Source organism: Neltuma alba, unplaced genomic scaffold (assembly GCF_004799145.2).
Source record: "Neltuma alba isolate B1F8T4 unplaced genomic scaffold, ASM479914v2 tig00003027_pilon, whole genome shotgun sequence".
Lineage (NCBI taxonomy): Eukaryota > Viridiplantae > Streptophyta > Magnoliopsida > Fabales > Fabaceae > Neltuma > Neltuma alba.
This window is the reverse complement of record NW_021633113.1, coordinates 39,639-50,303: the sequence shown is the minus strand read 5'-3', so window position 1 is coordinate 50,303 and position 10,665 is coordinate 39,639. Positions and strand designations below refer to the sequence as shown.

General features: G+C 35.2%; 1 protein-coding gene across 1 annotated transcript; it reads right to left on the bottom strand.

The window, feature by feature from the left end:
• Window positions 1-5,872: 5,872 nt before the first annotated feature.
• Window positions 5,873-10,084, bottom strand: LOC114740029 (probable serine/threonine-protein kinase DDB_G0282895). The gene is made up of 3 exons (XM_028928146.1): window positions 9,543-10,084; window positions 8,141-9,221; window positions 5,873-6,603 (listed from the first exon to the last, which is right to left on the bottom strand). The coding sequence occupies exons 1-3, from the start codon at window positions 9,926-9,928 to the stop codon at window positions 6,313-6,315; spliced, it is 1,758 nt and encodes a 585-aa protein (XP_028783979.1). The 5' UTR covers window positions 9,929-10,084; the 3' UTR covers window positions 5,873-6,312.
• Window positions 10,085-10,665: the final 581 nt, after the last annotated feature.

Sequence of the window (10,665 nt, the reverse complement as noted above, 5' to 3'; positions counted from 1 at the left end):
AAATCTGTCTGCCACCACACAGCTGGGCTTGCCATGATGCCTAGTTGCGAGGGATCTTACCAGTCTTTATCATTCTTTACAGATTAATTAATATTTAATTAATGGTTACAATTTAGTAAATTAATTTAATCACCATTACAATTAACATATTAATTTAATCAGATCTTTCTTGTTCTTGTTTTCTTTCTAACCTTACAACATATTCAACGGACCCAACTCCATGAAGAGAGAGATTTCAGTGAGGGGGATGCTGTTTAACCTAAAATTACAATGGGCCAAGGGCAAAGTATTTTGCTATTTAGTTCTATAATTTTGAAGGCCAAAATTTTTTGTTAAGAGGGTCCAAATGTTTCATTAGTATGCAAGCTCAAATAGATGACAATCCGTAAACAGCAAATTGTTTCGGTGCAGGTAGTCTGCATTTTACAAACATGTCTATTTCACCACGTCAAATCCATTTTGAATTTGATAAATGCATTGCTTGTGAAGTATGTGTTCGTGTATGTCCTATAGATCTACCCGTGGTTGAATGAAATTGGAAATTGATACTCGAAAGAAACGCTTGCTTAATTACAGTATTAATTTTGGGATCTGTATATTTTGTGGTAACTATGTTGAGTATTTTCCAACAAATTTTTTATCAATGACGGAAGAATATGAACTTTCGACTTTGTTTGTATGCATGAACATATTTAATTGTGTAAAATAAAATATAAAAAAAAGAGATGACAATCCATTCTAATGTGAAAGTTTTGGGTGGAGGAAGCTCTTAGACGGTTAGGGCACAAGGAGATAGAGGTGGGAAAACTGGCCAGGACACATTGGGCTTGCCCTATTTAGCTTATAAGAATGAGTGGGCTCATAAAATCTAGTACTTGTATTTGGAAAAAATCATGGTAATATATCCCAAGTATTCACAATTGTAGAAAAATCCAACCGGTCAATCAGATCATGGAATCAGTCTATTGGTTGGTCCAATTAAATGATTAAACTGAAAAATTGATTGAATCAGTTTATTAACTTAGTTCGCTCAGGATGATCGATCTAATTTTTAATACGTTGTTACTCAAAATTGTTAATTGAAGTCAAAATTTTCACAAAAATTGAGATATAAATTTAGGCATACTTGGTTCATGTGACCAATTTAAAGGAGAAACAGTTGTGGATGACATTCACGTGAGGGTTGTCTTTTGAATTCTCTTGATGATGATATCTTCTTATTTGAAGCATAATGGATAAATTACTAACTTGTTTTGATAGAGAACTTATTATCTAACAAATGAACTTGAAGAAACTCCTAATTACAATATTCTTGGTCCTTTTTTTTTTTTTTAAATCTTGTCTATTTTGTGTTGGGATATATGAGTTACTCATACCTAGTAATTGATATCTATGTCTTTATATTTATAAAATCTAAAATAAATTACACTATTCACATGCTCTATACACTATTCACATGCTCTAAAACAAGGTATTGAAAACCGGACCGGTTAGTGAACCGGTCGAGATAGTGGGTCAAAGGTCAGTGGGTTAGACCGGAGTCAACTCGGAGTCAGACCGGTAATAATAAAAATAAATTTAATTTAATTAATATGCATAAAATATTTATATTTTAATAATAAAAATGATATTTAATTTTTATTTAAATGTCATGTGAAATTTTTCTTCCTTTTATTTTTTGTTCTTTATTTTTTTTAATTCTCTCTCCTCACGTCGCTCACTGAATTCTCTCTTTCTATTTTTAACTTTTTCCCATCCTTACTCTCTTCCATTTGCATCTCTCTCCAATCCGTGAATGCTCTCTTTTCCCCACTTCAACACGCAAAAGTGATCAGATGATAAGACTTGTTGATAGCTTCTACTCTTCCTTACTCCATGAGTAGCATTGTATGCATTCAGATCTGGATTTTCAATGGTGACCATTTTGCTCTCTAGTTTGTATGCGCATTGCCATTTTGCTCTCCAACTGCTACTGTGACTGCCATCATGCTAAGTACCAACTCGTCCATAGCCATAATAGTGTCGATTGCGTCTTCTAAGAAGATAACACCAAGCGCACCAGCGTCTCACCCTCTCCAAAGATCTCAGTCTCACGGCAGTCGCCGTCGGAACCGTCAAGGGTAGGCTAACATAACCACTCTTACCCCTCTCGCCCTCTGTTAGCGAAACAACTCCTCTTCTTTACTTCACTTGTCACTAGGAAAGTATTTGACTTCAAGCTTCGGCCATGGTGACTGGCAATTTTTTGCAGCGAAGAGGTAAACCGGTAACCCACCCAACCCATAGGGTTACGCGGGTTAATCCCGAGTTGTCCCGAGCTAAGGCGGTTCACACCGGGTCACAAAAATCCCGAGTTAGCAGCTTGACCGGACCGGCCATATCACTGGGTCACCGAGTTCCGAGCTAACCCCGCCGGTCCGGTCCGAGTTTTAATACACTGCTCTAAAAGGATCAGTTTGGGGAATGGATTTGATACATTTAACTTTTATGTAGTTTCTTGTGCATCTTTAACTTCATTAACTAAGAGGGGATGTAAAAGATGGGGAAAATGTATATGGTATATTAGTTAAAAACAAATTAAAGATATGAGAAGGAGATACATAAAAGAAAACGTGCACTAGATCTATCCATCTTGTTCATATAAGAACTAGTCTTATATATATTAATTAACTGTAAAGTAGTACACGACATATTGGTAATATTTCCTAATAGAATCAGCCTGAATCTTATTTATGATGTATTCAGTTATCTTTGATGTTATTTTTTAGTATCATCTAGCACCCTAATTTTATTTATAGTTTAGGGTGTTAAATATACTATAAATAAGATTAAGGTACTAGAAACACAAAAAAAAAAAAATTAATATCAAAGTGTTGGATGGAATCAAGAAACAATATTAGAATGCTAGATGCTACTTTATGCATTAATTAATGAAATAATTAATTTTAATTAGTATTTAAATTTTTTATTTGAACTTTGAAAAGTAATAATAAATTCTTTTAAGTTGCGAAATTGCTTTTCCAAAAAAGAAAAGAATTTTCTGGTTAAAAGAAAAAAAGAAAAGCATGAGTAATTTATCATTGTAGTCTTCATGAAAGAGAAATTAACTGCGCAAAACAGAGAATTAAGTGTATATCCAAGAATATCTTGCCAGATTTTTTTTCTTTTTCCATTGCGTGTATGGGCTTCACTAATCACTATTTCCTTTATGGGTTATGAAGCCCATATGAACCAACATCCTCCATGAGCTTCTCCTTGTTTCCATAAAAGGAAAAAAAAAACAAAAAGAAAAGAAAAGACGATGATGATGTGTGGGTGTGTGAGACACACTAGCTATGAACTTTTCCAAAGTCACATACACCGGTAATAGGGATATTGTTTAATTTTCTTCATTTTATATAATTGATCCTTCCATTTAAAGAAGGTAATAGGTATATAAACTTAGATAAAAAGTATATTTAGTTTTTTAATGTTTCAATTTGATTTTTAATTTTATAACGTGTCTGTTCCAATTCTCTAACCATGACATTGTTAAAATCAAAATTTTAAATGAGTAAAAATTAATATGTATCAGGTATCAACATTTGATGATACTTGGTTAGCATTTAAAATTGAGGTGTATCAGGTGTTGATACGCCTCAAAAAAAACTTCAAAGTGCTGATGCCTTTTCTGAATAAATTTAATTATTGCTGCCATGGCCCAGATTTCCACTAGGGGAATGTGAGAATTAAGAGTTAGTGACTTGAGGATATATCAATGATAAATGGGCTGGCTGGCCCATTTTAATGGTTAACATTGAACCCCGAGTGGCCTAAAATGGGGAGAAATTGATCCTGTCTTGGTAAAATTTATCTATTTGAAAAGTTAAAATGATTATAACTTATTTTACATGATTTTACGCCAAAAGAAATAAGCAATTTCTCTGGACTCCTGAGAAAAGGTCTGAATGCAAGTACGTCATGAAGTATGTCATAGAAGCAAACAACTTCGTTTTTAAATGACTAGAGGTTCGCCAAATGAGCATACAACAATTTGTATTTGTTATCATTTAGTTTGCCACTTGCAAATATAGCTGCTCACATAACAGAAGGGGATCGGCGAGACCGGGACAAGTTTGTCCTGAAGAACAAGACTGAGGCGTCATGTTTTGCTTCTTCTTTTCTTTTGGTAAAATATCTTTGCCATATGGTTAAGCTATTACAATGGATTTTTGTTTTGTTTTTTTTTTTCTAGTTTTTTTTTTCTAGTTTTAGTTCTTTGAGCTTAGTTCTTTTGAAAGCATCTTTTTGTTTTTTTTAAACTTTGTTGGGCTATAAAAGCCTAAATAAATAATAATTGGCATAATAATAACTCTAAAATTTATTTTTACCTTTTCAAAAATTATAACCAACTATAAAAACTCTAAATAAATAATAATCATTCAACTATATATGTGCTAAAATATACAAATATAAACATTTTGTATTACACGTGTCTGTCTTAGCCCTATTTTTTGTCCCGTCCCGGTTTATCTTGTCCTGTCCATCCTATCCCAAAATGGCCGGAATCAGAACAGACTAGCCAACGGACTATTTTGAACACCCCTACTTACAAGACAAGAAATAAAATCAAAATATTAGTAGTTAATAAAATTAATAAAACAAGAAACAAAAGTGTAACTACTTCTAGCATTTAATATACATGCATGAAAACTAATTTATAGATATTAAGAAAATAAATTAGTTATTTGTAAAAAAAATGTATTGGTGCCCTTAAAATATCATCTTTAACCATTGGAGCACATTCCATGCTTACTAAAACTACTCATCAAAGGATGAACTATTCAATTTTGGACATATTCAATCTCAATTTTTGCTGTTTTAAATAATTTTTTATTTTAATAAATAATTGGTTCAAAATAAAGGTAGTCTTATAATTAATATTTCTTACAGAAAACAGTGAATTTATCATTGAAATCATGTTCTAATTAGCACTAAATGAGAACCGCTTTAATCATATGCATTCAAAATGCATATTAGTTCTGGTTTAAAAAAAACTACTTATTAGTAAAAACACCTTTATTATGTACAAAAATTAGGGGTGGAAAGTGGAAACAGGCCAGGGCCAGGGCCAGAGCCAAGGTAAGCTTATAACAAGTCAACCGGGTGCCGCGGCATAGGCTTTTCTTTTAGCCTAAGTCTGAGACAGGCTAACAAGCCTAGACTGTCAAAACAAGCTTCACCAGTTCACCAAAAAACGGGGGCTTTTAAATAGGTTGAAAATAAGTCATAATTACGTAAATCAATTCAAAATTATAATAACTCAATATCAAAATATGATGGAATCTAATCAATACCAACAAGAACGCCTACTTTCTACACAATTTTGTGTAATATTATAAATTTATAGCAGGTCTAAATCGACCTAACAAGCTTAATAGGCTTGGACCTAGTCTGTTAAATAAAATAAGTCTTCAAAAAGACATAAGCGTATTCCTATTTTTAAACAAGCCAGGCCAGTTCAAGCCACAAGCCCACACTGGCCTATTTTCACTCTATCTGCAATCAAAAGAGATACTTTAATGAAAAATAAATTTAGAAGACAATGAGTTGAGATATTATATTTAAGGTTAAAATAAATCTAATGTCTAGCTCCTATATTTAGAATTGGAAACAGGATTAGTTTAACATTCTTTTCCTTCCTGATCAACACAAGAAAGTCAAGAAAAGAGTAATCTATATCTCAACAACTTTCCCAAATGGTCGTGGACTATTAGAAAAAGTTAAAAATAACTTGGTTGAAAATAAAGAAAAGAGTAATTTGAGGTACATGCTTTTTAACAAAGTTGTTAGATTGAATACACAAAGTTAAAAAGGATTGATATCAGGAAAGTTAAGGCCAAAAGAATTTGACAGTTTCACCACTCGAAAAAAGCACAATTAAAAAAGAGCCTCTCTTCTGGGCCCTCAAGATACCCACCAAACGAACAAAAAAGGAGAACCTATAAATGATGGTCCTCATCTCAGTCCACTGGCTGTGGCCCCAAAAACAACACCTGCTTTTTCTAATCCCCATCCTAGTTTTCACAAAATAATTTTCAGGTATCACACAGAACACCCTAATAATGCGGATGTAGAGGGTTCATAATGGCAAAGACAATTCTAAGAGGGGCAAAAGTCACCCCCAACACCTGGATTCATTATGCTATGAAGAAATGATACAAAATTGCCAAACATAAAAAACTTTACATCTTCACTTAATTTAAAAAGCATAAGGGTTCCTGACATGGAAGCTTCGTATCAATATTACTATCCACATATAGTATTCCATAATTACCTATTGGTATTGTTTGAACGCAAGAGTGTAGCCAATATTTCAGAGAATTGAGGGCGTTTTGAAGGTTGATTGTTCCAGCACTTGGTCATGAGGGTTTTCAGACTCTGAGGACAGTCCTTTGGGATCTCAGGTCTGAGGCCGCAAGCAGCTATGCCCACCGCCGCCTGTACTGGTGAATATGAAGAATAGGCTGCTTCACCAGTAACCATCTCCCAAAGGAACATGCCAAAACTGTAAACATTACTCATCCATGTCTCTGTCACACACTCTGGGTCACCTGCAATTATCTGTTTTCCAAAAAACGAAGGAAAAAAAGAAAAGGCAAGTCAGCTTTTGGAGACAAGGTAATATAATCCATCAAAGATCATATTGAATAAAAAGACTAACAAGACGGAAACGCATGCTATCAGCCAGTTATAAGTGCAAAACAAACACTGGGTATCCAGGTCAGAATTGAGATTTAGGCTTCAGACAACGTGGGTTCCAAATAATGGCTTTACCAGATTGTTTTTATCTGTTCTTTTTTCTGCACGCACACGAGGTGTGAGTGTTTTCATAGTAGCTTTAGCAATAGGACAATAACTAGAATGCTGGGATAAGCGTCATGCTAAAGCTTTAAAACATGCGGGCTCCATTGTTGAATCAATTGTGCTATAATTGGCATCACACGGAGACACTACTTTGCCTGACACAGGAATGCTCAAATAAAGGTCTAACCAAAAAAAAAAAAAAAAAGGGAAAGAGAAAACAATCATGAAAACATGTTAAGCATGCTCAAACAAATGATGCCAGGACAAGCGACATAAAGTTTCTTTATGGGCAGGCTAATTTAGTAATATGCTTCGCATACGATGGATCTTAAAAGTCATTTGAGACAATAAAAACTATGGAAAGTACTCTAAATTGCCTTAAAGCAAAACATATAATAAGTCTTTTCAGCCCACTAAGGGCAGACAGCATAGATAATTGATCTCAAATACGTTAGACTGGAAGTTAAGTCGTAAAACAGGTGTGAATGAGGACATGCAGGACACCAGATGGAGAGTTTATAAAACATTTTTGCGGTTTGGGCGACTATATATATGTTGTAAATAGAAAATATTTAGTTTAATATTTTATTAATCATAGGAGAGGGCATATCGAGTAGATTGATTGTGTAACATAAGAGAAGTAGATGGCCTCTGTTCTACAATTTTTATTTCAAAATTACTGTAGTTGAAACACTGCAGTGACAATCACGAGAACAGAGACTTTGAAATTAATTAGGCATCAATAACACGGGGTGAAAAAATTTACTTTTTCCACGTTGGAAATAACTGAATTTTATTATAGCTTTTCATCCCTGCCTAAACCAAATAACTCCAGCAACCATATGAATCACACATTAAGAACATAACAACTATTTGAAGATGCATTTTTCTGGTCATAGTAATAGGGAAATTCTGATTTTCTACCGGTAGTAATGTTCAGAAAGAGATCAACGCCAGATAAAGATTTGGCACAGCGGTAGCCAGCAGGGTAAAGGCCTAAAGCTCATTGCCATCTTTTATAGCTTTTTTTTAACAGGCAAGCTCATTTAGATGACGCGTCTAGGCGATAAACTATAGGAATGGAGAAAGAGCAAGTTTTTCAAAAAGGGAGAGTTGACACTTTGGGAGCATGTTTTTTACTTTTGTGTTTTTATCTTTTCAGAGAACAACTAAAGAGAATATCATGGACCATGTATGGCACATACAATACACATAACTAGGAACAAATTATTTTGATAATTTTGATAACTTTGCTAAAGTTGTAATCAGTGAGATTATGGGCAAAGTGGCAAACCTCTGGAGCCAGCCACCGGTAACCATCAGTTTCATACTCTGTTGCCTCGCCAACATTTTTGCAAGCGGTGACTATACCCATATCTCCCAAGCAAGCATTCCCATGGCGATCCAATAGAATCCTCTGAGTATTGAGGTCCCTGTATGCAACACCATGATCATTCATAAACTTGATGCCCTCAGCCACATCAACAGCAATTCTAATGATTTCCTTTATCTGGAGCTTCTTGTTCTTTAGCATCAAATCATGAACTGAACCACCTTCCATGAACTTCGTCACTACACATAACCCATGATTTTCATCCACAGAAACACCGCAAAATTGCAGAATCTTTTTGTGGCCACAAGTCATCAGTTCTAGCAGATCTTGACGGAGCTCAAACTGATAAGAATTTCCTTTATCACACCCTTTAAGCTTCTCGATTCCAACCCTTCTACCCATGTGGACCCCTTTATATGAATTGGGTCCAGTCTGTTCTACAAACTCAAGACTATCTGAGTTCAATAGCCATTTTTTGATCTCTTCCCCACCAGACTGAATTGTCTGCCATTCATCTACGGATACAATAAAAGAGGAAGTAGGTAATGGTACCTGTAGCTGAACTTTTTGGCTAGAATTCTCAAAACCGTTTCCATAATATGCATCGCCACTATCTTCTTCAATCTCTCCAAGTTCTCTCCCTTTGGAATTCTCTTCTTGACATCCGCAAAGGCCAAAAGGAAGCTTCACTGCACTGGTTTTGGGCTTCTTCATTGCAAATTTCAGAGCATTCTCAACTCGAACTCTGATCAATTTATCTTGCCCAGGCTGAACAAGAAGAAGGACAATGCCAAGGGTGAAACTTTTTTTCTCAAAGATCTGTATCTTCTTGCAGCAAATGCATGAACTATCCAGTGCACTGGACATTGAGGGCCATGAAATTGGAGAGTTGCAAGCAAAAGTCAGCTTATATATACACCCTTGAATTTCATTATCTGGTTCTTCTTGGATCAGGATTGCAGGCTGATCATCTACTGATGCTTGCTCCATCAACTTGATGTGCAGAAATACATCTTTCATATCAAATCCAACCTGAGCATAGCTGTGAAAACGAAAGGAGGAAAAAAAAAAAAAAACAATTTTATGCGAGGCAAAAATTAGAAGTAAACGAAGACTCTATATTAGTTGACTAGAATTTCCAGCACCCGCATGCTCCGGTCAGTCTTACAGGTGAAGGTAAGAGCCAAATAGGTGAATGAAACCACCAAGAAGTGAACCCAAATGTTTATAACATCATCACTTTCACAGACAACACAACCAGACTGTGAATCATGCCATTTATTTCGAGTTCAAGAGCTGCTTTCAAAACAGTTCAGAATCTAATCTCATTCAAAAGACAATAGAATGCTCAGCAGAATCCCACCTGAGAGGCAACGAATCGTAATGCTTGCGAATATTGGACATGAGCTTCTCCGGCAGCTGGCTACCAGGATAAAGCTGAGTGAGATTCCGGACGACACTTCCCCACACAACTTTGCGAGAACTATCCACCTTCGAAGGAGGCGCTGGGTCACGAGCAGAATCCAGATTGAGCGAGTTTTTGAACGACGCTATAGCTTCAGTAACGTTGCGACTCAGCTTCTGCAATTTCTTCTGCATCTGCGAGGTCTCCTTCGGTCCACCAGCAGTAGAAGAGCTCTCCGACGTCGTTTCGCCCTCGGATCTATGCTGCGTCCTCATCAGGACCTGCTCCACCATTTCCTCGTCCGTACTGGCACGGCTCGACCAACACTCCAGGGCAGCGGCCATCGCTGGATGAAGAGGAAGAAGCAAATGTGGGTCAGATCCAGTTGCGTGGGAGCTGAGGACTGAAGAGGGAAGAGATTCAGAAGGACATGGACGTAAATTTGAGATTTGTAACGGTGGCCGTTGTCTTCGACTTTTTGGCGCTGATAGATAGAAAATGGAGGATAGATTGAGAGAAACAGAGAGAGCAGTGCGGGTAGAGAGACTGTAATAAATGGAGCGTGATGGGTTTGATGACGATGGACGGTGAAATGGTGGTCAATACCATAATTTAGATCTTTTTTCTTTAGATCTTTTTTATTTTATTTTGTATTGTTTAATTAAAATTAAAAATATTTTGCAATTAAAACTCTTAAAAAAATAATATAATATAAAAAATTGAAACTTATATTTTTTGTGTTGTTTAAATTTTTCAGTTTAAATATTTTGAATTTATAACGTTAAGGAGGAAATGATATAAAAACTAAATTTAGACATTCTTTTTATTTCATTTTTTTTTTTTGCAAGCTTTTAATTTCTTGTTTTGGGTAGTACCAATTAATTTCTGAAAATGCATAAAATCACATATAGAATAAGTCAAGTCAAATAAATTATGAGCATGTTTGGCTCATTATTTGGAGGGCAATAATTTTTTTTTTCCAGCAGGAGCACATTTGAAAAATCTATGATGTTTAGGTTGGCGATGGAGTAATTTGACTTTTGCATAAAAAGTTACAATAAGTTATAAGTAAAAATTAGTT

Coding starts and splice junctions, on each gene's coding strand:
- LOC114740029 (XM_028928146.1), bottom strand. CDS start 9,928: ATGGCCGCTGCCCTGGAGTGTTGGTCGAGCCGTGCCAGTACGGACGAG. Junction 9,222..9,542: donor TACGATTCGTTGCCTCTCAG/GTGGGATTCTGC, acceptor TCGTTTTCACAG/CTATGCTCAGGTTGGATTTG. Junction 6,604..8,140: donor ACCGGTGGCTGGCTCCAGAG/GTTTGCCACTTT, acceptor TTTGGAAAACAG/ATAATTGCAGGTGACCCAGA.